A 25,909-nucleotide genomic window follows, 5' to 3' on the forward strand; every position below is an offset into this window, starting at 1 on the left:
CTGGGGGGTTCATTCCCTTCAGAAACAAACGTAATCCACTGCGTCTTCAGCGGCTCAGATGTCCGGAGTAAATGACGACTGCTATGTGTACACACACTGCCAACACACATTTCAGTTCAACTTGTAAAAGTGCATGTAGCATCCGATGACCCCTTTAAGTGCCTGCCTGAAATGACTTACAGTTATCACTCTTAGTTCTCTGATTTAAAATACACTTGATGCCAGAGTTCAGCAGAGCCCAAAACATTCCATTCCATTTTACATTTTGAACAAATGACTATGACTAATGATGATGAGCATTATTATTTTTTGCTAATATTATTTTATAAGCAGAAAAAAAATATTTAAAGTTCCATCACGCCAAAGCTGACAGATCACAGCAGGACTTCACAAACAGACTGAGAGGTGTAATAATACTTTTTTCTTGTATTGAGGAACAGCTTCACTGCTGAGTGATTGAAGACTTCCTCTACTTACATCGCTTGGCCAAACTCTCCAAAAGGGAAAACACAATTATATTGCGATCGTTGTGCGTGTGCAAAGCTTTGGGGACTATTACAGGCACATCTGGCCTCACTGAGCATGCCTGCTTACTGTCTTTATCATCTTCAATTAAGCCTTGGCCTGATCAAAGATCCCTTTCACTGATCAGAAACAATGCATTCAGCTTTGTCCAACAGTGTTAGGAAAGAACTAGTTAGGGCCAACTGTAATACAAGTCTAAGAATAGAGTTCACATTTGTCAATTATTTATTGTTCTTGCAAACTACCAACCGGATGAGAGAGAGAAAGAGAGAGAGATACAGGGCCTTGATAAAAACCTAAATCAGTTTTAGTTCAACACAGGATTGTAAAACAACTGCAGATCTTTACATCGTTGGTTAGTCTTGGCGTTCAGATGATCATATTTCCACTATTTGGGATCCTTAACACCAATTAACCACTTCTCTGATGCAGATTAAGGTTGAGTTGTTGACTTGTACATACAGTATGTACCTAAAAGTGTTGGGACATTGAGTCACAATTAAAATATCAAACCAAACAGTATCTGCAAACTATTAACTATTGACATGTTACACTAAGTTTTTAAACAAGGTGTTTTAACAGTATAGCAATTGTTTTATCATTTAAACATTCAAGTTTTGCCTGAAAAGTATGCTTTCTTTAAAAGAAATGTCACTCGGTTTGATATTTTATCACCTAACACAATGGCACGGATACATTTTTAAGTGTGACTTAAGTGTCCAAATACTTTTTGGGGCCACTGTATGTGTTTCTATGCCAAGATACTTGTGCTTTTAATATTTGCTCTAAAGTTCTCAACTTTCTCAGACAATACTGCACCCTAGTGGGTGCAAGACAAAGTTAATACAAAGAAGTTTGTTACACCATTATAAAGAGTTACCTTGTATTTTTATTCCATGAAGTAGTAATCACTAAAGCCTTAATTGAATGTTTAAAGGTTGAAGATTCAATATACGGTTGGATTCTCGGTTAAAGGGAAGTGAGACTTTGGCATCACGTCAAGGAATATTTGATTAGATGACTCATGCGATACTGGCAGTCAATGACACTTTGTGTTGGTGTGCATGTTTCTTAGAGTACAGTTTGTTCATTGTTGAGTAAATCTGCACCTAAAGTGTAAATCATGACTAACGCTGTAGTTAAACACGGTCCGTAAATGACGGGAAAAGTCTTTGACAGGAAGTCAAGGGGGTTGGGTCCACCTCTCACCTGATGACAGACTGACAGAACAGGATGACATTACAATCAAAAAACAATAAGTGCCGATGGAAATTGGTGTACTCAAACAAGACTCTGTGTGTGTGTGTATGTGTATGTGTATGTGTGTGTGCGTGCGTGCGTGTGTGTTGAAAGGTATTGGCCTAAATAAGTGTTGATGGTGCAACTTAAAATACAAAAGTCTCTGAAAGAAAGTGTTTTAAATGATGCATCATATGGGCGCACGAGCGTCACTGTAGAAGTTATGCTGAAGAATATTGGACACAAGCAATAAAAAGTCACTGATATCTGATTAATGTCTTTCACGCTGTCTCTTCACGGAGTTAAAATAATTCCCTCAATCCCTCATCAGTCTGAGATGCACGCTGATGCTGAAATTTCAACACATTTCATCAGTTAGTGTCTCCACTGATGCAACCGTGGCCCAATAAGCTCTAGTACTGGAGGAGGAGAGAGACACCCAGTGTCCAAGATGAGAAACACACACACACAAACACACACCGACTCAACTAGAACATTCTCCAAGCATAAATGAAATGTACTATATAACATCTTATGCTATAAAGTGAAATACAAGCTTACAAGAGAGAAACAAGGCTTTATTTGTGCATGTGTTGTCCTTTGATATCCGTTTCATACATATAAAAATCAAATAAATATTTTAAATATATACATTTGATGAGCCTATGAAAAATGAGTGAACATTTAAAGCTTAGTCTGTAAGTGCTGTGGCTACAAGTAAATAGCTTTCGAAATCCAGACTTGGTAAGATACAATATATAAAGTAGACATATAAAGCACATGAACAAAAATGTGCAGAGCCCTCTGAAGTTTTACAAGAAACTTACATTAATAATGTGAAGCTCAAATAAAAAAAGTGCAATGTTTTTACTTATTAATGTTAAAAAGTTCTGTTGCCCTTCCCTCCCTTACTGATGTCCCCTTTAGAAAAACAATTGCCCCCCCCCCTCCAGTTTATATGCCCTACCACAGACTCTTGCAACAGTGTGAAGGTCTATATGAGTATGTGAGTGCTTCACGAGTTCACTTGATTTGCTGCTGCTAGAAGTGATGCAAATAAAGAGTTCGGCCTCTGTATCAGGTCCTGTGGTGGATCAAACTCAACCACCTGGAAGAAAACATAGAAGTAGGCTTATGCTGTAATATATTTAGAATATATAGCCTATGTTGTTTGCAGTGTCAATTTATATATAAGAAGCAGTGGATTACCTTGCCCTGGTCCATGACTAGTATGCGGTCACTCTCCAATACCGTGTTGATTCTGTGGGCGATGGTGAGCATAGTGCAGTGCTGGAAACCATCTCTGATGGTGTGCTGGATCATGCTGTCAGTCTCGGAGTCTATAGACGCTGTCGCCTCGTCCAGTAGAATGATCTATGAACACAATTTTATCAGACATCAAGAGCAAGGAATATTTTCGAGAGGATTCTGGGTGTGTTTGTATTCTTACTCTTGAATTGCGGAGGAGCGCTCTAGCCATACACATGAGCTGCCGCTCTCCGACCGAGAAATTCTCTCCATTCTCCACTACTGGAGAGTGCAACTTCTCTGGCAGCTTAGCAATCTGTGAGAGAGAGAGAGAGAGGTGTGGATGATTTACCACCTGAATGCCTGAGTGTTTCTTTTATATTCTATGACTATTATATTCTATTGCTGTTTCTCTATTCTTTTTTTATGTTACCATGGCCCAAAGTCTGAAAGGTACTGAGAGGAATTTAAGCAGATGTTACGTCTATGTTTCATCACTATAGTGCAGCTTTCACTAACATGCCCACTCTTATATTGTGATTTTTCTTTGCTCTCTCAATAAATTATATCCTCACATAAAAGGCTAGATTAACTTAATGATGTTTGAGCTGCTCCTAGTAGAAACCGTGACTGTTGAAATCACAATGAAATCATGGCACCCCACGGATCACCTGAAAGCTAACTTTATCATAATGAGTGAATGGAGTTCAAGTGCCAATTGATCAAATGCCAAATACTTATACAAAAAGGTATTGTTCATCAAGTTTGAAACTTCGGAAGCCTGTAGCTGAAAACGTGTGAGCATCCAAGCTATTTTCTGCCATGTAAAACGTGTATTGCTTGTAGGCCTCATTCAAGTCTTTACCGTGTCCTTAATGAAGGTCTTTTCTAAAGCAAGCCAGAGCTCCTCATCTTTGTAGTTGTTAAAGGGATCCAGGTTATACCTGTATAAAGTAACCACACAAACAAACACACTGAAGTCACCATCAAACCATCAAATCTAAATCAACAATTCTTCTTTTTTTTTTTTGTTGAATGTTGCAGTGTTTATTATAAAGGATTTATCTGTGCAAATCATTATTTTTTAAAAACCAGTGAACTAAAATTTATTGTTTGAAATTAAATTTAAAACAAAAAACCTTATTTTATTTTCGCCTTTTTTGCCAAGGCAACATTTCTCATTTTCATTAAGTTTCACTTGATGTACTAATAACTACAACTAAAACAAAAATGAATGAAAATTATATGGACATATTTATAAAAAATATTAATAATAATAAAAACTATAGACGCTGTCGCCTCGTCCAGTAGAATGATCTATGAACACAATTTTATCAGACATCAAGAGCAAGGAATATTTTCGAGAGGATTCTGGGTGTGTTTGTATTCTTACTCTTGAATTGCGGAGGAGCGCTCTAGCCATACACATGAGCTGCCGCTCTCCGACCGAGAAATTCTCTCCATTCTCCACTACTGGAGAGTGCAACTTCTCTGGCAGCTTAGCAATCTGTGAGAGAGAGAGAGAGAGGTGTGGATGATTTACCACCTGAATGCCTGAGTGTTTCTTTTATATTCTATGACTATTATATTCTATTGCTGTTTCTCTATTCTTTTTTTATGTTACCATGGCCCAAAGTCTGAAAGGTACTGAGAGGAATTTAAGCAGATGTTACGTCTATGTTTCATCACTATAGTGCAGCTTTCACTAACATGCCCACTCTTATATTGTGATTTTTCTTTGCTCTCTCAATAAATTATATCCTCACATAAAAGGCTAGATTAACTTAATGATGTTTGAGCTGCTCCTAGTAGAAACCGTGACTGTTGAAATCACAATGAAATCATGGCACCCCACGGATCACCTGAAAGCTAACTTTATCATAATGAGTGAATGGAGTTCAAGTGCCAATTGATCAAATGCCAAATACTTATACAAAAAGGTATTGTTCATCAAGTTTGAAACTTCGGAAGCCTGTAGCTGAAAACGTGTGAGCATCCAAGCTATTTTCTGCCATGTAAAACGTGTATTGCTTGTAGGCCTCATTCAAGTCTTTACCGTGTCCTTAATGAAGGTCTTTTCTAAAGCAAGCCAGAGCTCCTCATCTTTGTAGTTGTTAAAGGGATCCAGGTTATACCTGTATAAAGTAACCACACAAACAAACACACTGAAGTCACCATCAAACCATCAAATCTAAATCAACAATTCTTCTTTTTTTTTTTTGTTGAATGTTGCAGTGTTTATTATAAAGGATTTATCTGTGCAAATCATTATTTTTTAAAAACCAGTGAACTAAAATTTATTGTTTGAAATTAAATTTAAAACAAAAAACCTTATTTTATTTTCGCCTTTTTTGCCAAGGCAACATTTCTCATTTTCATTAAGTTTCACTTGATGTACTAATAACTACAACTAAAACAAAAATGAATGAAAATTATATGGACATATTTATAAAAAATATTAATAATAATAAAAAACAGACAAAAACTTACAAACTAGGCATTTATCTCAAATGGAAATATCAAACTAAAACTATTAAAAAATATTAATAAAAATACACTCTCAGAAATAAAAGTAAAAAAGCTGTCACTGGGGTGGTACCCTTCCAAAAGGTACACCTTTGTACTGTATTAGTACCTGAAGTGTACATATTAGTACATTGTGAAAGGGTACCACCCCATTGACAGCTTTTGTGCCTTTTTTTCTGAGAGGGTACCATATTAATAATACTAAAATAACACTGCTCTTCGCTGATGGCGTGCACCATATCATGTCATCAGCGAAGAGCAGGGCAAAATGAGGGCTGAGCAAAAAAGTTGTCCAATAACCAGACAAGTTCCATTCCCTCTCGTCAAGCAACCGTGTTAAAAAAGATCACAGAAATTAGCAGACAGCAACAATCCAAATAAATTCCAGATGGACAAAATCAAGCCCTACCATTTTTTTTCCGTTTGAGGAGCCATTTTACTTGGATTTACAACAGTAACAATTTCTGGTTCATGCCAAATATAGTGACTATTTCTATAGTGACCACAAAATGTACAAGATTACAATACACACACAATATGTAGATTAAGGTTGTAAGTATCAAAGATAACTGCCAATTTATTTTTCATAATTGCATAATCCTTGTAATTGCAAATACATTTTTGCAATTGTGATATCTCACAATAACTGTTGCCCATTTCAGTTTCAAGTAATTTTAAGTGAGGTGATTCACTGGTAGAATAAGTACCAGTTGTGAATAAGATAGTAGAAGCGTGGAAGAGGTGAAAGGTGAGAGGTCACCTGACAGTGCCGATGAAGAGTACAGGATCCTGTGGTATGATGGAGAGTTGGCTGCGAAGATCTCTCAACCCCAGCTTGCAGATGTCCACATCATCTATAAATATAGTGCCCTCAGCCGGCTCTGCCAGACGGAACAATGCCACACCCAGAGAGGACTTCCCTGAATCAGAAAGAGAGGGTCAATGAGTGATCAATTTCAGAAAGATCTGGCAGAACATCCTCATTCATAGTGCAAATGCCTTTACTGATATGCACAAGCTGCTTTTCTGCATTTTATGAAGGCAACAACATATTTTAGTACATATCACGACTTTCTATTTTTGAACGTAACCCAGGTAACTGTCAATATTAACTCAATATTAACATATGACAATAATAAGAGAAAATTAAGCTTAAAATTTAAAAATGAAAACATAAATTAAGCTTTGAAAAAAACATAATATATTCTCTCTCACCAGAGCCAGTGCGTCCCACAATGCCGACTTTTTCTCCTGGCTTAATATTTATGTGGAGATTATTGAGGACTATGGGTGTGTTGTCCCTGTATCTCATACTGTAGTTTTTAAATGTAATGGCGCCCTCCTGTGGCCAGCCGGCGGAAGTATTCGCATCCTTCACACTTCGTGGACCCTCTGATACACAATTCTACAGCACACAAGCACGCAGGGATAAGAAATCAAAACTATCTTCTAAACTGAATATGAATGTATGATATACTGAGGTAAACTTAATGTTTAAGTCTCTTACCGTAATATACTCCAGCAGCCTCTCTACACTGGTAAACTTCGCCTCCACTTCGGTGGACAATCTCACCACAAACTGAAGGATTCCTGTTAACTGCAATGACAGAAATGCAAGAAACGTGCTCAGACATCTAGTTGAATTTGACAAACTTTCATTTGTTAACCTACTGTTCTAGTCTGTGAGAGTTACCTGTATTGTGTAAGATAAGGCCAGGCCCTTCTGAGAAGGGTTTATGGCCTCATTGGAGCTGAGCACTACAAAAAGTGCCACTATCAGAGTAACAGTAGCGGACAGGAAGTCTAACCAAAATGACAGCCAGCGAGTTCCACAATTAAACAGCATGAAGTGGTTTGAGTTGGTGTCACTCAGCATCTTAAACCTGTCATTGGAAACACACAAACAATACGTGACTTTCAATTCATTGGTTTGCTTTCTACATTTATTTAATGTGAAGTCAACATACAGTCAGTTGGACTAAACAATTAGTGACGGCTTCTAAGAACAAAAAAAAATGTTCCTAACTTTTTCTACTGAGTTCTCTTCAAAAGTCATAGATCTTATGGCATAAATGTTATTTCAAATTATACTACAGTTAGTTCTGGTCCTTGGACCTATTTTGCCGTATACGGTCCAACAGCACTGGATCTTTTTAGAGAAGTGGTTCTCGAAGTGTGGGGTGCGCCCGACCCAGGCAGGTGCTGGTCATTCAATTCTAAATGCAGAAAATATGACGAGGCATATCTTGCTCTCGGCTTCACTGTCTATACCGGACGCTACAGTTGTCGCGTCGCTGGACGCGACAAAGCAACCGTTGCAAATCATTTTAACTTCGTGTCAGTACACCATAAATAGAATCAGGCATCAGTTTAATGTTGGGTTTTGTCGTGTCGCGTCGTGCCGCATCCAGTGTACACAGCGTCACTGATTATAATGGGTTCTACTGTATTTTGCCGCTCGCGTCTGGTGTAGACAGTGTTTAATGTCGTTGGTGAGGAGGAAAGCCTGTGTGTGTCCTATGCCTTAGCGGACAGCATGAAACCCACAATGAATAAATAAATAAATAACAGAGAGAATAATAATAATAACAGTTATTCTCTCTATGCTATTTTTCAATGTTTCAAGTGATGCAGGAGATTTTTTCCATGTAGATTTTTTTAATTAAAAAAGCATACATTTTTCATAATGTTTAGTGAAATTATTTGGTAGTCTGAGGTGGGATAGGGATTCGGGAAGGGGGGGAGGGGGGCGCCAGATTTTTTTTATAGGTTTAAAGGGGTGCTCGATCAAAAAAGTTTGAGAACCACTGTTTTGGTCTCTTTCTGCAAGTTACATCATTTCACCAGTAGGTGGCAACACACAGCTGTCTTTGAGTCATTGACTCAACTGATTTGATTAAAAAAAAACACTAATTCTGTTCTGGTTTCTTTGGTGGAGCAGAAACGGATGAAGTAACTGGCAATATTGTGTCTAAAATGTAAGTTACAATTCAATTTCGGTTTCAATATTCACTGGACTGTTGCATAAAAGCAATATCCCACTTGTAATCATGTTGTTGGTCTAAATATTAACACTTATGCTTGCCTGCTATTGCTTAGGTATGCTGAATAATTACTGAGTCATTCTGGATATATGATTCATGAGTCTCATAATGGTGTTTCATATTCATTTTGGCAAGTACCACAACGTGTTTCCAAGCACTGTATGTCTTTCTAAAATATTTTCTAATATAAATGAATATCTAATATCTAAATATATTGAGGGTACTATCTTACTGTTCAATGTACTGCTTTCTTTTGTCATAGGCATGGATGGTGCTGAGTCCCTGTATGGTAGAGGTGGTGAGAGAGATCCAGGGAGAACGACTCACGTTCTCCATCCTCTTCATCTGACGAATGCTCCTTTGGAAAACACTAGGGCAAAGAGAAAACACAGATGGTTTGTATATTTCATGCCATTGAAACCTGTTTGGTGGATCAGTGATTGTAATTGTATTCTACTTCTGGATAAAAACAAAACCTCATCTTATGATGTTAAGGTGCAATGTTTATGTCTCACTATAGGATTGTGGCAAAGATGACTGCGAGAACTGCCACGGCGATCAGAAGGTATGGGAACACTACGCAGATGGTAAGAAGGGTGAAAGTGACGATCAGACAGAACTGCAAAAAGTTCTCCATGTTGAACGGCAAAACTGCATCAACCTCATCTTGGTCTTTACTGAAGCGGTTCACCAGGCGGCCAGTTGGAGTTGTGTCAAAAAAACTCATTGGGCTGCCAAGGATCTGATGAAAAGTACAGTCACATGGTATCAAAATGCTGCAGTTCTCATTTTACAGAATAAATAGTAGCACAATGCTTGAGCACTTCAACTTCAACTTGATCACTCACATTATAAAAACTAGTTCCTTTGAAATTAACCAATAACAATAAATTAAAAGTCTAATCTAAATTAAAATAAAAAATATATATATATTGTTTTTTGCTGAAAAACAGCACAGGAATCATAAAATGAATCATAGTTAATTAATCTACTATATCACTAATATATTATTAATACAATCCCAGTTTCTGATAAAAATGTTCAAAAACAAGCTACTTTGTCATAATTACAGCAGAAATAGTGGAAATGTCTTATATGAGGTTAATCTGCTAATAATATGTCATACCCGTTTGAACATGGTGTCATGCAGTTTGGAAGAAGCACGCAAAGTGACTTTAGTGAAGGTGTAGCCCTTGGCAATACACAGCAGTACCATAACAACAATAATAATGCCATAAATCATTTGGTAGAATGGCAGGTCTGGATTCTCGGAGATATTACCACTGCTTGATGAATTACTACTGCTGTTCTATAAGAAAAGAGAGAAAAAAACGTGATTTGATAGTAAGATGGTAAGGTCTTGATGGGTCACATGAATGTGTGTGTGTGTACGTATTTACCCCTGACCCCTGTTCTAACCAGTAACTCAGCCACCAACTGCTGAAAACAGTCGATCCCACGAGAAGAATGAAGAAAAGAATAACAATGAACAGCAGTATATACCCTACAAAGATATATAGACAGAGATAAAGGTATAAATTAGAAGCAGTGTTAACAGCATTTATAAAGTACAAAGAGAAAGAGGTGGAGAAAGAAGAAAAAAACCTCCGGCAGCTTTGCAGTATTCGTGGTAAGTCCTCCATGTAACTGAACCTTCAAGCGACACTTCTCGTGTTACTAATTGATCCTTTTTCCCTGTAACACACATACAGACCATTGTGTGAGTCAAAGTTAACCAGTATGAATATAATGGATTTTTTCTTGATTATATTGTGATTGTGTTCATTTCTCTACCTTTTGTTTCTGTGGAGTCTTTGGGTAATTCATTTGTTGCATGTTTCTCATCAGATATATCAAAAGCTATCAAGAGAAAATAAATAAAGATGTTTTAATCAGATGTCTGTTTTACCAAAAGAATTCTTCATTACATTTAATGATATTTAGCAGGTGGAGGGACTGCATATTTAAACTGTAACGTCTCCTACAGTGATCAAGTCACGTGAAAACAAATTTGGCACAATCCTCCAGCCTTATATCTATCTGTAAAACACAATTCTGAACTTAAAATCTTCATGCTAAACTTTAAATTTACATGGAAGCCATGATGCTTTGTTTAGACAGTCTTTTCTAATTTAATTTTTAATCACGTTCAGCTATTCATTATATTTCTTATAAAACATTTATAAATACTTGTATAGATATATTTATAAATAAATTGCACTTTTTTATTTATTGTTATTTATTACAAGATAAAATTATCTCAGGAAATTATAATAAGATTCACTGCAGTTTATAATGAAAATAATAGTTTATTAATCGACAGTAGTAAATAGCTATACATTTTTTAGACTTGGTCTTTTTGATTTGTTGTTGCTCTCCTAAAGGGATCCAAAATGAAAGAAAAGTAGATTCTTTTAACTCTTGTTAATAACATATTTAACCACTAACCTGGATTTTCGATTCCGTTGACTTTGGGCTCATCTGGATTGGTCTGTTCAGAGTCATTGTGTTCAGTATGTGTTTTGGAATCAGACTCTGAATTTTCCTATATGATCCAAAAATGAAAATTAAGAAGAAATTCAGTGACACACAAATCATTATGTTCTCAGATTTTGTTTTTGCTTTGATTTGAAACTGGTACATGTCAACATAAGTTTATTTTAATGGCCTATTTCATTGATAAAGCAATTGAGAGGAGTAAGTGAGAGTGGTTACATTGCTCTGTTCCAGCTGGAAGTTGTTAATGAGGTGAGCGTAGCGGCCTTTAGCTTTCATCAAATCACTGTGAGTCCCTGCCTCCTTTATCTCCCCATTATCCAACAGCAACACCTGATCACAAAACTCCAAATACTGCAAACACAACAGAGAGGAGCAGCTGATGACATCGGCTGAGATGAGCATGCAAAAAAATCTGGGAATAACTAATGAAAAGTTATGTAGTTACACATTAAAGGCAGCTGTGCTGACTCACACTGACTCACACAGTTGCTAAGACATGCTGTGTGACATGAGTCAACAAAAGGTTTGAGCTTTCTCTAATGATGAATTTTGTGAATGCATGTGAAAGAAAATGTGTTCCCGCCATTACATAACAACACCAATTAATCATTATTGTTTACTTCATGAAACTGTCTACGAGGTTTATGTGCATTTCCATGCATGTTTTATATTGTATCTTCTTCCAGGACAGCGGTTATATATTAACTTTACATACATACAACTACAGCCCTTAAACATCTGTTTGTCAAAAAGCAACGTTTAACTAAGTTTATTTATCTAAAGTCATTTTTGGAGCAGATTTATGTTTACACAAGAGCTATAACTTGTCAATTACGTATTTTAGATCAAAACTAGAATAATAAACATTGTAAGAAACTGGCCTGATGTTTGTATTACTTTTAAAAAATATATTTATTTTTAGCATTTTTAGCTTTTTTATTAGATATTATAATGACTTTTAAGATTTTATTGATGACCATGACCTTTCCACGAAAACCACTTAAAAATTCCCTGATATTTTCATGTTTTCAGAAGCTACTGGGAATCATATCTATATGTTCTCTGGTAGGAGCAAATATTTACTCCACTAACAGTTCGAATCTTTCGAAGAGAAAAGAGGCCTGCAAAGCCAATGAACAAGATATAATGGAATAATGTTAGAGTGAATTACCTGCAGCTGATGAGTGACCAGAATGACTGATTTGCCCTTCAGCTCTTTCTTGATGCATTCTTCAAATATGTGCTTCCCAACATGTGCATCAACAGCAGACAGAGGATCATCCAAAAGGAAGATGTCTCTGTTAGAATACACTGCCCTGGCCAAACTGACCCTCTGCTTCTGACCACCTGAAAGATTAATACCTCGCTCTCCAATCTAGACACACACACACACACACACACATAAGTAATATTATCATCCTCATATGCTATATAACTGAATTCCTTAGTACTAATTAGAGTACTGTACCTCTGTCTGGTCTCCATATGGAAGTATTTCCAGATCAGGTTTCAGAGAGCAGGCATGAATAACTCTGGCATATCTAAAACACAGCAAGCATGTACCACATTTTTTAGGATGCAGCAATTCAGTATCAAGGATCAATGTTCAACAACAATTTTACATTGATTATAAAGCAGCTAAGACTGTGACCAGAGCCAGAAATTTACCCCATCCAATAAAAGTAATTACAAGCAATAAAAAAACACCATAAAGCGGTTCATTGTCTTCTTGGCACTAAAACAGGCTCTGGTAAATTACATGTGTTAGAAAGGTGAGGGGCAGCTTCCTAGAATGACAGGACTGACACAGAGGTAAATAAATACTTGCTATATTTGTAATTTCAAGATGAATGGGTTAGTGGTGTCTAAACTGTGTATGTCGGAGACCTGCTCACTAAATTTAGCTGTTCAGTGAAATAATGTCGAGTTTCATACTAAACTACTCTTCTTCTGTCTGTCTTGCAATCCCACCGCCTAATATTCAGATCTAAAGAGACTAAGAGTGCTCACATTTACCATTGTTTGGCAATTTTTTGCAGGTGGAATCCAGTCATTTCAAGTGTCCACACAATCTGGAATTTTGTGTGAGGGTGAAAGACTTCCCTACGCAGATTTTGCAACAGGATCAGGTTGGTCATTCGGATTCGCCTTGTTAGCCAAGAGAAAACTGCTTGGTTTAAAAGTGATTCTGTGTGAGCTGTGCTACATACATCGCTACACTGTTGACAACAGACGATTAATCTTTTTTGGCTGCAATATTTTGCCAAGACTGTGGGACGCTTTTATTCATATATCAGCTATATTTGTATAATACATGCTGATCATATAAGATCTGAACGACCTTTAATCACTGTATCTTCATGAAGGTTTCGGTTTTACTTTTCATGTAGATCAGGCTGTAGAATAGCCATTTGAAATCTTCCACTACATTAGTCTCTCCTCTTCTGGCCAATAAAGATGCTGACATGATAGACTTGGTGTTGGCATTTGGCTTCCAGTAAAATGTCATAATATGACTTCAGATGTGGCTTTGTTGTTTAGTAAAACTCTGGCAACCGCACTGCCTGATTTGGATTATAAAGTTTACTGAGCAGAAGTGAACTCTACTGACACTTTTCCATAAAAAATAAAAAATAAAAAAAACGTAACTGTTGACCAAAGTGTTTGACCTGTTTAGTCTTTGATGTTTAAAATTTCACCTGGTTTGGTCAAATGGTTCTCCCATTAGGATATTGTCCCTTACAGTCCCGTGGAATATCCAGGCTTGCTGGGACACATATGCTAATGTTCCATTAGCTGACACAGACCCACTCAGAAGATGCATCTGCAGGAATAAATAATTACACTGTCAATCACACCTCATCACATCATAAGTGAAACTGTTCGTTAGGATGCAGAAAAGACAGAGGCACCACACCTGCTCAAGAATACTTGAAATCAGAGATGTTTTTCCACTTCCAACATTGCCACACCCCCCAAGCAGACTTCCCTGTAAATGAACAGAGAGATTCATTAGACTCTGCTGTAGTGCTAGAACACATCCTGAATGTTTATCAACTATTGGAACGTCATAACATCCCATATAATATAGTCATATCACACCTTTGAAAGTGTGAAGCTGATGTTTCTGAGTGAAGGTTTGAAGTCTGCATTTTCAGAGGACTCTTTAGGCTTCTCGGTGGAGTTCATGGCATCTGGCAGGCTCCAGGAGAATGAGGCCTTTTCCACGGCCAGCGCTACATCCATATTCTTATCCTGTGTGAGATAACCTTTGGGGTTCTGTACCAACATAAGCTTCTGTAGAGATGCAAGCATTAAATGTTTGGTTATTTGCATTGTACTGCTGAGAAAAATCAGGTTCATTCAAAATGTTCATTCAGTGTAACAGACATGATCGACATGTGTCAGAGTATCAACATGTGTAAAATACTCTGGAAATATGTTTCCTAAACACTTATCTTTCACTTGTATGAACAATACTTAAATCTTCCTCAATATGTCCTGAACTAATACCAGATTAGAGCAGATAATGGGGCCAAGATAAGGTACAAAATCACGGGGAAAAGAGAATACCTTTTCAACAATGGTTAAGTACAATGGAGAGATAATTATCTTTGGTTTTGGATAACATGAGAGAAATGTGAAAGAGTCCAACCTTGAGTCTAGTGAGAGCCACTTTACCCTCAGCCACCGCTTTAACAGAAAATGGCAACAAGCCCATAGACATCCTCATGCAGTTAAATACAGCAATGATAGTGTAGGCCTGTGGAGAAAAAATGGTTATAGTTAACAGTATAAAAGTAATTAAGTTAAAATACTCAAATTTACATCTACAGTACCAGAAGTCCACTGGGCTCAGTAAGATTATATGTTTTTAAAACAAGTCAGCATTTATTTGATCAAAAATACAGCAAAACAAATATACAGTAAAATATAAGTTTTATTTCTATTTTAAAAAATACTTTTAAAATGTAATTTATTCCTGTGATGGCAAAGCTGAATTTTCAGCATCCATTACTCCAGTCAGTGTCACATGATCCTTCAGAAATCATTATAATATGCTGATTTTGTGCTATTTTTGATATTTTTCAGAATTCTTTGATGAATATAAAGTTTTTAAAAAAGCATTTAATTAAAAAGTAATAAAAGTATTGATTTCTTTCTGGCACCAAACTTTTTGACTGGTAGTGCCTATTTATTCATTTAGCAGAATATAAGCATATTTTTGTTTTTTGCACTCACAGTAGAAGGTAGAAGAGGCAGGTTCAGAGCAGTGTGGACAATGAAGGTGAGGATGGTTGCTAGTGTGGGAACTATCGTTGTAAAGGAAGTGTTTAAACTCTGAACATAACCAGCCTTTTGTAACAGCAACTTCTCCTTTTTCCTGATATCTAGGTTTGAAAAAAAATAAGGTAGGATTAGATGAGAGAAAATGGAATGCCTACTGCATGAGTAAATAAAATAAAATGGATGGATGGATGGATGGACAACCTGTGACGGTTTTTTCAAAAGACTCCTCCCACGCATACATCTTAATGAGTTTGATGCAGGTCAGAACTTCATTCATAGTGCGAACACGTCTGTCTGTCACAGACACAGTCCGCCGTCTAAACACACCGATCAGCCTGGCAATTGAAAACTACAGCGCACACATACAGACACGGAGGAAAAATCAACAAAACATTACTGAGATGAGTAAATATCAAATGCAGATCTCAAAACACATTACAGAAGAGACCAGCACACCTGTATTGGTAGGAAGATCAAGTAGACCAGAATTCCAATAAGTGCTGTGTATCCCAGAATGACGCAGGCATATATGATACATATGATCAGCAGGAACGGAACACACAGCAGAAATGTTCCAAACATGATTGCCTCAAACATTCGATAGCCATCACTCGTCAACACATTTATTGTCTACACCATAGAGAAACAAAGCATTAACACAACAAGCTCGATTTGTATTGAATGTAATTGAAGTCATTAAAAAGTGATTAGCAAAAGAGAGTAAATAAACACAAATAAATCCCCTATCAAACATTCACTGCTGAATCAACAATCAATAGCTTACCTCTCCTATACTAATGCTGGTTAGACTCCTGAGAGAGATGATTTTCTTGAAAGCGAGCATTGAGAAAGCTCCCTTCACTCTCACAGCGGTGCGCAAGTTCACAGCCCACAGGAGCGATGCAAAAAATGCCTTGCTAAATTCACCCACGAACAGGGCCACACACAAACCGACGCCATGCAACAGTGTAGAGGACTCAGGCTGCTCAATGTAGCTCAGGATTTCATTTACTAAAATAGACTAGAAGGCAAAAAATAACATTCAAAACAGATCCATGATGTGTAGCAAAACAACAAAAAAAACAGTTTCTAAGAAATCATGCATACTAGATCAGAGGTTTTCAAATTTAATTAGAACTATTTCATTCTGCTTCATAGATACAGTAATTTGCCTTTAGTACAATGACAATATAAATTATTTAATTTAAGAAACAACTTTACAATAGCATGCTTACTTTTTATACATAGAAATATACAGTTGATACTATATTTTTTGCAAGTGGGTCCCTCAAAAGGGATTATCTTCAATATAAAATATAGAGCACTATAAGGAACATGAAAGTAATATGTTTAATTCATTTTTCAACTAGATGATGCTGTGTACTTCTAAGTTATTATACATACCGGACCAACAAATGCTCCGAAAGCAAACAGGACAGAGACGAAGAATGCCACTATAAATCTTGTCTTCTGGAAACGCATGACCACTGCAGGAAGAGATGCCTTCTCTAGACCCACATGGGCAACTTCCTCATCCCACAATCTTTGAAGCCTGAACAGAACAGAAATCACAACCTTTCTTTTTTTGAACATCCATTTCCCCACAAATACATTTTCCCAGACTCAACCTGGATATATGAAAAAACATCAGATGATGACTTGTGGTTTCATGTTCGCCAAGTGCTACACTGGATACTCATTCTGCTGAGACTTCCTAAACTAAGTTAAGATTCGAATGGAAAGCTTATGAAGAATTTGCTTTTAATTGTTGTACCTTTCTCCATTGGTGTGGGCTCCATCATGAGGTGAGAGAAAAAGTGAGTCCTCATCTAACCGATTCCTAAAGAGCTTCCACATCATGGGTGACATCCATGCAAATGATGTGAAGGAGAAGAAACCAGCATCATCCACTGGGTGTGAGCTGTAAAAAGTTAGAAAATGTATATTTTTCAGAAATTATATATTAATGACAGACTTATTGATTAAAAACAGAAAAACTGGGGCATTTCATTCATTAATATAATAAAAACATATGTTCTTTTAGTATGTTCTCTGATCTATTGATGAAATGGACAGATCACTTTCATTATTGATATAAAAATATGTAATATGCTTATAATATGTTGATAAATCTGGTGACCGTCTTACTTTGAGCCAAAACGGAATGGGATGAGGGTTTTCAAGCTTTGCTGGTACTTGTGCTTCTTAGGAGGAGGTTCTGGTTCCCTGTAATCTAGAACCGGAGGACCTTCAGGAAAAGCACTCATGACTGAAGCACTATCTCTTCTCTGTTTCTGCACAATAAGAGAGAAAAACAAAGGGATACGGATATCATAAAATAAAAGGGATTTTGAGTCAACAAAAAAAATGAGAGTAAAAAATATCTCATTAGAGGACAAATGTTTTGACAGAAGAAAAGTAAAATATACAGTCAGCATCTCACTTACAAAAGAAACTCCTTCCACATTCTGTTTCTCTGTGGAGTTCCTCATTTTTCTGTTTCTGTAGGTTATTAATCAAGAACTTGAAATATAATCTCTTGAATGAATAAAAACTAGTGCTGTCAAATGATTAATCGTGATTAATCGCATCTAAAATAAAAGTTTTTGTTTACACAATATGTGTGTGTACTGTGTATATTTATTATGTATATATAAAGACACAAACATACAGCATATATTTTGAAAATATTTACATGTATATATTTATATTCATATAAATTATATCATATATAAATATATTTAATATATAAACATAACATATTTTTCTTAAATATATACATGCATGTGTGTGTGTTTATATATATATATATATATATAATAAATATACACAGTACACACACATACATTATGTAATCAAAAACTTTTATTTTGGATTTGATTAATCGCGATTAATCGTTCGACAACACTAATAAAAACAGTACCATTTATGTCAAAAACAGTAATACTAATATATTAATAGTAGTAAAAGTGACTTACCTTTACCTGATGTCTGTGTACTGGACAATGTATTTGTCAGGCTAACCACGGATGCCTTAATACTCTAGCAGCAACGTGCTTCAATGTCCTGTTACAGTTACATCACTATTTTACCAGGCTCAAAGGTTAACATGAGCAGAGGTCTTGACACTCCTCCTCTGTCTCTCTCGTCACCTGTTGGATGCTGCAAATCCAGTCTTTTTTTCAGCCTGTGAAATAAACCAAAGTCAGTTTATAACAGCCCTGAGGATATGACTCTGGGTGAGAAGGCAAAGACACAAGAAGGTTCGTTCACCTACTTTTTACACAGATGTTATGTTACTGTTGATGAGTGTCAGTCACCACAATTAAGGTCAAAACAAGTTTCAGTTTCTACGAATACAAATTTTAACAACAAATTGTCAGACTCTAAAGCTTTTATTTCTCTTAGCAACAGGACGGGCACTAAATAACTTTAGCAATTCTTTAATAAAAGAAATACCGGACATTATTTGCATTTTACAGCATACTTGACAACGTATTGAACTCTTCAAGCTTTTTATCAATCAAAATGTGAGGTCTGTCCTGTTTGTTTATATATTAACCATCATAACTTCTCAGTAGGTGATGGTGCACCTGATCTCAGTGCAGGTAAATGCTGCTTTAAAGCCTCCTGACCTATGAACACTTATTTCTGATGAGTCAGTTTTATTGACATGACAGTTAGTTAAGTTTACTATTTATTAACCTGCCCATGCCCTGCGTCACGTTACATTTATGATTAACACGGTGTAAATAAAATTATATTATCATTTTATAATTTCTTATTATCTTATCATTGGTTTATTCACACGTTCTGGATTATTTTGTGTAGCTGAACACAACAAAGAACAAAAAAGAAGCGTAGCGGTCCAACAGTAAGCTATTAACTACTCAACATCTTGTAAACTGTGTAGTAAAAGGAACATAAAACCAAATTCGGCTCAGGCTTTTAGACCAAGCAATAGCCAATATACATTCACTTGGCAGATGAGTAACGTTAGCAACACGCTTAATGCCAAACAGTTTTAGCTACGTATATATTTTATAGAATACCAATGCTTCAATAATTTATTTGAATTATAAATTACTTATGTTTTCATTAAACTAATGTTTTTTTTAATTACATTACAAAAACAAACTCGCATGTGGCGCATTACCGTTATCATAGATCACCTTTTTCCAACAAATCCTCCTGCGCATGCGTTCTCGACATCATGTCATTCGTGCAGCAGTGCGCTGGACTGAAAGCATTCAGAGAGCTTTTACGTATTTAATTCAGTCGTTCAACTAATTCCCTCTCAACCGGAAAATCAAATGTTTGGCTCAGCTCCTTTTGCCAACAAGTTCAAAAAAGATTTACGAAAAATGACCGATTCAAAATAACAGTTAATCCACGTAGCCTAACCTATATTAGATAGCCTATCTAACATCGTCTAAGGACCGTGGACTAAAGGAAAATTATAAAATAACCTACAAGTGGATATTGGGTTGCATCTGTTTCAAAATGGAGAATAGCTTCAACGTGGCAATACATAAATGAAAAGAAAAAGACTCGGCATAGGTTGTGGCTGCAGACATCAAAGCACGTCCGAAATAATGCAATAATTGCGTAACATCCTGTTTCCTTGGCATCCTGTCTAAAATGCCTTTATCTGATCTTTTTTTTTTTTTTCCAAAGTATCAGATAAACCCTTCGCTCCATCTATGCAGTACATGATTTCATAAATGTCCCGATAAATAAGCTTATGTAGCCAATAAAGTTGCTCAGTTATGATAAAAACTCAATCATTAGATGTGATTTTATAGTGCTGTTAGCTATATAGCCTACATATTGTCTGAAACTCTCAAAACAAGTATTTATCATTATCAATTATTAGCAATATAACATCATGCTGATATAAAATTTTTGTCCACAAGCCAGGAGCAGATCCTATTTCAAAGAGAGAAAATTAAACAGAAAATGGAAAATACCTTGCATGACTTAAAACTTCTAATTTTTCGGTGCAAAGAACACAGGAAAAGGGAATTTCCTCCTTTCTTTTTGTGGCTAACTCGTGATACAGCATGTTTGTCTCCAAATCAAGCAACAAGTGTTTCAGATACACAAGCCTTGGAGTTTGCTCAGCGATGCATGTTTTCCACAACAACAGCTCTGTGTCTACTGACCAAAGTATGTGAAACTCTTGCCCACTTTCTCTGCTTTTCTTCAGTTGTACGTAACTATAACAGAACATGAAGGATAAAGTCGGTCTCAAGATAAAAACTGTCCTATGAGTTCTTTTCACTCTATATACATTGATTATTGCTTGTATGTGTTTCAAACAGCCATTATCAATCCAAAGAAAACCAAACTGCTGAAAAAGTAAAATAATTGGATGATATTGCATACAGACAGACAACAATAACATACAGACGGTCAACACAGGCATATATAAAAATGCAGACAAAGTAATCTAGAAACCGAATAAATAAACAATAGAAGGGAGGTATTTGATATAATATTGTATGAATAGTAGTAAAAGATTTGAATGGATTCAGACCGATGTAGATGTATTGGTGAGATTAATCTATGATGTGTAAGACCACAAAAGTTATAAATCTACAGATAAGGGATGTGGTGATTTTTGTATAGCAACCAGAAGATGCCACTGAAATAATTTCAGTCTGATGTACATGTTGCACAATCATCACAGTGAGTCTGCATATGATTCAGTTGCAGTGTCCCACACTGTTGGAAACGGGTCATATCAAGTACTGCTGTTTGTCTTATTCATTTTATGGAGGCTTACACATATATCATGCTTTTGTTTGCACAATAAGGACAGTAGGACAGAACAGGTTGACCGTGCACTTGGTAATATGGTTGGAGGTTGTAAGATGTTTGTTAGAGAATTGTATTTTACAGTGGATCATAATTTGGCAAATGCACTATTATAAAACAGCTATTTAAGTACTGATTGTGTTAGGAAATGTGGCAGTTTAAAACATTTTCTCAAGAAATGTTCATGTTTTCTGTTTAGATAAATATAAAAGTGGTGTTGCTCGAGAACATCAGTATTAATATTTATTAATTGCTACATATAGTATAGTGGTGGTATTTTTATTTAGCCGTTAAACAGACCTTTTATAAGCTGTTATTTGATGAATGACATTGATGCATGCTGAGACCATCATTTATACAACAAATAAAACATTAGCTTCATTTGACCACTTGAGGACGCTGTAAAACAATAAAAAAGGCTCCTGATTTTAGCCCTATTATTATTGTACTTCTACCCAAGTTGCAGGTGTTCATAAGTGCCTTAATATACATTTCTAATTTAGTTATCATGGGTTTGCATGACATTATGTTTCACAGTAATATGAAAATATTTGAAGTAAACAAACTGTTTATATTGTGATGAATTTAACATTGGGACATTATGCAAAGAAGTAGCCTGGAGAGAGAGAGCGAGAGCAAGGCAGGAAATCTAAGAAACAATATTCTCAGCCAGTTCTAGTAGAGACATTACACAAAAGATTAGGGGTCATAGTGTATCTGCCAAACTCATTTTAGCAACAGTCACAAGACAGGAAGCATATTGTGTAATGGTCTGCAAATAAACAGATAAGCATTGGTTTCAGTGTTCATCACCAGTAAGGCTCTTCTGTGAAACAATACTTTGAAAAGTAGTAATGAATGCTGTGTGTTGAGTCGTACAGAAATGTTCAGTCTTTGTGGATTTTGCCCTTTGTTTATCATTCATAGTTAATTTATTACTCTGTGGTTCAAGGGTGTGTCATTCAGTCCCCTCATTTTGCAGACATTCTTTTTGAGTATTGCGCTTCCTTCAGCTCTCACTGGATTCATCTTAACGGTAGGATTTTTTAAATTCTAAAGAATTTTCTTTATTGATTGTTGTATATTTGGGACACTTTTACCATTGAGATGACTGGGAAAATGTCCCAATTAAGCTGAATTCACCCTGTTATGTCTCAAAACAGAGCTTGAAAATAAATTACCTGCATGGCAAATATATATATATATATATATACAACCCCAATTCCAGAGAAGTTGGGACGTTTTGTAAAGGGCAGTAAAATCATGAATCTGAGATTTGTTCATTCTCTTTAACTTTTATTTAATTGACAAAAGTACAATGAAAAGAGTTCCAAAGTTTTCACTGACTAACGTAAATGTATTTTGTAAAAATGAACAAATTTCACATTCCAGTTGGGACAGAGGCAAAATAAAAGTGAAATGGTTATAGAATATCCACGTTAAACTGTTTTGAAACAGTTCACAGTAAGCAGGTGAATTGGTAATAGGTCAAGGTATCATGTTTGGGTATAAAAGGAGCATCTCAGTCTTTGCAAGCAAAGCTGGATCATGGCTCATAACTTTGGGCCAAATTTCACAAAAGAAAAGTGTCACAGAAAAAAGTGAAAAACAAAAAAGTGAAAGTGAAAAGTGAAAAAAAATTGCAAAGAATTTAGGTCTTTCACCAAATACCATACATAATATTGTGAAAAGATTCAAGAAATCCAGAGACATCACAGTACATGTAGGGCAAGGCACGAAACCTCAGTTGAATGTGCTTGACCTTTGGGCCCTCAGATGGCATTGCATAAGAAACCGTCATGCTGCAGTGTTAAATATAGCCACATGGGCTCAGGAGTACTTCAGAAAACCACTGTCATTTACCACAGTCTGCTGCTGCATCAGGAATGCAACTTGAATATCTGTTACTCTAGGAGAAAGCTATACATCAATTCTATGCAGTGATGCTGCCGGGTTCTCTGGGCCACAGCTCATCTCAGACAGTCAAAAAGACAGTGAAAATGTGTGCTGTACTCAGATGAGTCCACATTTCAACTTGTTTCCAGGAAAAATGGATTTCGAATTCTCAGTTCCAAAGACGAAAGGGACCATCCAGACTTTCATTAGTGACAGAAGCGAAAGCAAACGTCTGTCAAGGTATGGGGGTGCAGCAGAGCAAACAGCATGGGTGACTGGAATATGTGCAAAGGTACCATTGACATGGAGGCATATATTGGAATTGTACAGAGACATATACTGCCATCAAGATACAACAGCGTGGTTTCGTAGAGACAGAGTGAATGTGTTAGACCAGCCTACCTACAGTCCAGATCTGTCTCCAATTGAAAATGTACGACCAGTCATGAAAAGGAGAGACAACAACAATCACAGACTGCTGAGCTTTTGAAGTCTTGTATCAAGTGAGACTGGACAAAAATTTTGCTTGCAAAACTTTAACAATTAGTATACTCAATTCCCAAACAATGAAACATTAATTAAAAGGAAGGTTGATGTGACACAGTGTTAAACATGCCTCTTTCTCAACTTTTTTTTTGGAGTGTGTTGCAGCCACTATTATTTTTAATATATACAAAAAGGCAAAACATAAACTGATATAGATTTTTTAAATAATATTTTTGATACATTTAGTTACCTAAAATATCTAGATTTACATGTTCATTTAGATGTACAGTTAATTAAAGAATTTCATTAATCTGAAATGTATTTTAAGATTCAAAAATATTATCTTGCTCCTTTAAATATATTAAGGCATTTGAAAGATTACATGTGATAATAACAATAAAAAATGTATTTCCTTGAGCCACACTATTTAACATGCTTTAACATGCTTGTAATTATATATTTTCATATACTGTATAACCATGTAAAATGATTAGACATTTTATGTTAAAACTTTGTACATTGTTGCTTGTAGGGATATAATGGACCTGAAAGAGTACTTGAACAGGATTGGCTTTACTGGCCAATATGGCAAAGCCGACCTGGACAATTTGTTCACCATCCACAAGCTGCATGTTATGAATATTCCATTTGAGAACCTCAGCATCCATTCTGGCGAGAAGAACACTATGGACCTGCACATCATCTATGATAAAATAGTCAAGCGCAATCGGGGAGGCTGGTGTTGTGAAAACAACCTCTTGTTCTCATGGATCCTGATGGAGATGGGATACAAATCCACCATACTAGGCTCCAAAGTGTTCAACTCCCTTGAACAGGAGTTCCTCCCCATGGACTCTCATCTCATCAATCTGGTGGAGATTGATGGGAAGCAGTACATTGCAGATGTGAGCTTTGGAGTGTCGTGCCAAATCTGGCATCCCTTAGAGTTGATCTCAGGTAAAGACCAGCCACAGCTTCCAGGCGTATTCCGCCTCATAAATAATGGGATGCAGTGGGTTTTGGAGAAGACCAGCAGGAAGCAATTGGTCCAAGATAAGGCCTTTGCTAATTCCAGCCTCATTGATAAACGGCTCACCAAAACATTATACTCCTTCACATTAACACCCCGTGATGCAGATCATTTCCGAGAGACATCAGATTGCCTGCAGACTAGTCCAGACTCTCTGTTCATGCTCAAATCCATTTGCTCCCTTCAGACACCCACAGGCTTCAGAGCTCTGATTGGTTGGACATACAGCGAGGTCACATTTAAAGAGGACTCGGACTTGGTGGACATGAAAGAAATCCCAGACTGTGAGATAGAGGCTTTACTAAGGGAAAAGTTTAACCTGGTGTTAGTTAATAAATTCACACCCAAAAACAACAAAGCTGATTATTGCATCTAGTACTCAGCTCATCTAATAATTTTAGTAATCAGTGTGTTTTGCTTGAATATTGAGATAAAAATTGTACTCTCTGAAGGCTCTGCTTCTTTGTCTTTTATTATTTTGTTAATGCTCTCTATATATATTTAATCATTTTTTAAATATTTTTTGTAATTTAGGCTGTGAAACCATGTCTCCATTTTAAGGTTGCAAATGTCATCGGGCAATGTGGATAAATAATTTTCCATTGTATTTACTTGACATAACAACACTCATTGAATTTGTACTTGTCAGATGAAGTCAGACTACACTGAGGACACAATTAACATTATTCAGTAAACAGTGCTCATTATTCCCTTTGTCTACTTTGTCTCCTACTTTCAGCTCTTTCCTTGCATATTCTGCCTCACTCCTGGGCCGGTAATAAATGATAAATTTTTCTTCCAAGAATAATACAAGAGGAATAATTAAGGGGGAAACCCTTAACCCCATCAGTACATTACAAAAATAATTTAATTAATAAGAAACTCAAAATCTTAAGCTTGCAGAAGTTGAATTGCTAGAGATGTCATTTTGTTTTCAACAATGTACTTTTGGTACTAAATTTCCTTTGACACAGAAGACATGCAGTGTAAAAAAATTCTACCTACTTCAGCTTTAAAAAAGTAAGTTAGGCTGCATTACATTTTTTTATATAATCAGATTGGCTGTCATTTCAACTCCTTGTAACAATTGTAACAAGAAATGTAAGCAAGTACTGTCTTGACAGCTTTGGAATTGATTTAAATACGCTAAATGACGGCGTCTGATTACTGAATATACTTAGCTGAAAGAATAGTAAACAACTAAATATCGAAGCATCTAATAAACAAAATAAATGGACATATTTATTTAAGATGACGCCCTCTTCTCTAGGAGCCAATGGGAAGAGAGCTTCCGCACGCATACAGG

At 36.2% G+C, this 25,909-nt stretch overlaps 2 protein-coding genes across 3 annotated transcripts; one reads left to right on the plus strand and one right to left on the minus strand.

Moving 5' to 3' along the window:
• Window positions 1–2,733: 2,733 nt before the first annotated feature.
• Window positions 2,734–19,942, minus strand: LOC107696716 (multidrug resistance-associated protein 9-like). 2 transcript variants are annotated; one of them, XM_016497194.1, is made up of 32 exons: window positions 19,845–19,942; window positions 18,350–18,558; window positions 17,819–17,873; window positions 17,520–17,665; window positions 17,146–17,292; window positions 16,776–16,923; window positions 16,156–16,392; window positions 15,828–16,001; window positions 15,573–15,720; window positions 15,324–15,472; window positions 14,737–14,844; window positions 14,184–14,378; window positions 13,999–14,070; window positions 13,781–13,905; window positions 12,550–12,622; window positions 12,253–12,456; window positions 11,298–11,432; window positions 11,031–11,127; window positions 10,377–10,442; window positions 10,188–10,277; window positions 9,983–10,086; window positions 9,709–9,891; window positions 9,098–9,324; window positions 8,815–8,952; window positions 7,232–7,421; window positions 7,046–7,135; window positions 6,754–6,943; window positions 6,299–6,458; window positions 5,069–5,147; window positions 4,406–4,519; window positions 2,974–3,138; window positions 2,734–2,872 (listed from the first exon to the last, which is right to left on the minus strand). In XM_016497194.1, the coding sequence occupies exons 3-32, from the start codon at window positions 17,861–17,863 to the stop codon at window positions 2,780–2,782; spliced, it is 4,092 nt and encodes a 1,363-aa protein (XP_016352680.1). In that variant the 5' UTR covers window positions 17,864–17,873; window positions 18,350–18,558; window positions 19,845–19,942; the 3' UTR covers window positions 2,734–2,779. The 2 variants fall into 2 exon arrangements, with proteins under 2 accessions (XP_016352680.1, XP_016352679.1); XM_016497193.1 differs by lacking the exon at window positions 19,845–19,942 and adding an exon at window positions 19,528–19,630.
• A 2,098-nt stretch (window positions 19,943–22,040) lies between these two features.
• Window positions 22,041–25,005, plus strand: LOC107696680 (arylamine N-acetyltransferase, pineal gland isozyme NAT-10-like). Its single transcript, XM_016497137.1, has 2 exons — window positions 22,041–22,227; window positions 24,106–25,005. Exon 2 carries the CDS (start codon window positions 24,113–24,115, stop codon window positions 24,977–24,979), a length of 867 nt encoding a protein of 288 aa, XP_016352623.1. The 5' UTR covers window positions 22,041–22,227; window positions 24,106–24,112; the 3' UTR covers window positions 24,980–25,005.
• Window positions 25,006–25,909: the final 904 nt, after the last annotated feature.

The sequence above is a fragment of the Sinocyclocheilus anshuiensis genome, unplaced genomic scaffold (genome assembly GCF_001515605.1).
Source record: "Sinocyclocheilus anshuiensis isolate Anshui unplaced genomic scaffold, SAMN03320099.WGS_v1.1 scaffold354, whole genome shotgun sequence".
Taxonomy (NCBI): Eukaryota; Metazoa; Chordata; class Actinopteri; order Cypriniformes; family Cyprinidae; genus Sinocyclocheilus; species Sinocyclocheilus anshuiensis.

What these genes read in the sequence shown, in the direction of transcription:
- LOC107696716 (XM_016497194.1), bottom strand. Translation starts at nt 17,863, where the DNA reads ATGAGGAACTCCACAGAGAAACAGAATGTGGAAGGAGTTTCTTTT. An exon ending in AGAAAGCAGTACATTGAACA is followed by an intron (nt 7,422 to 8,814) that starts GTAAGATAGTAC and finishes TTCCAATGACAG; the next exon opens with GTTTAAGATGCTGAGTGACA. An exon ending in GGCTGCTGGAGTATATTACG is followed by an intron (nt 6,944 to 7,045) that starts GTAAGAGACTTA and finishes TGTGTGCTGTAG; the next exon opens with AATTGTGTATCAGAGGGTCC.
- LOC107696680 (XM_016497137.1), top strand. Translation starts at nt 24,113, where the DNA reads ATGGACCTGAAAGAGTACTTGAACAGGATTGGCTTTACTGGCCAATAT.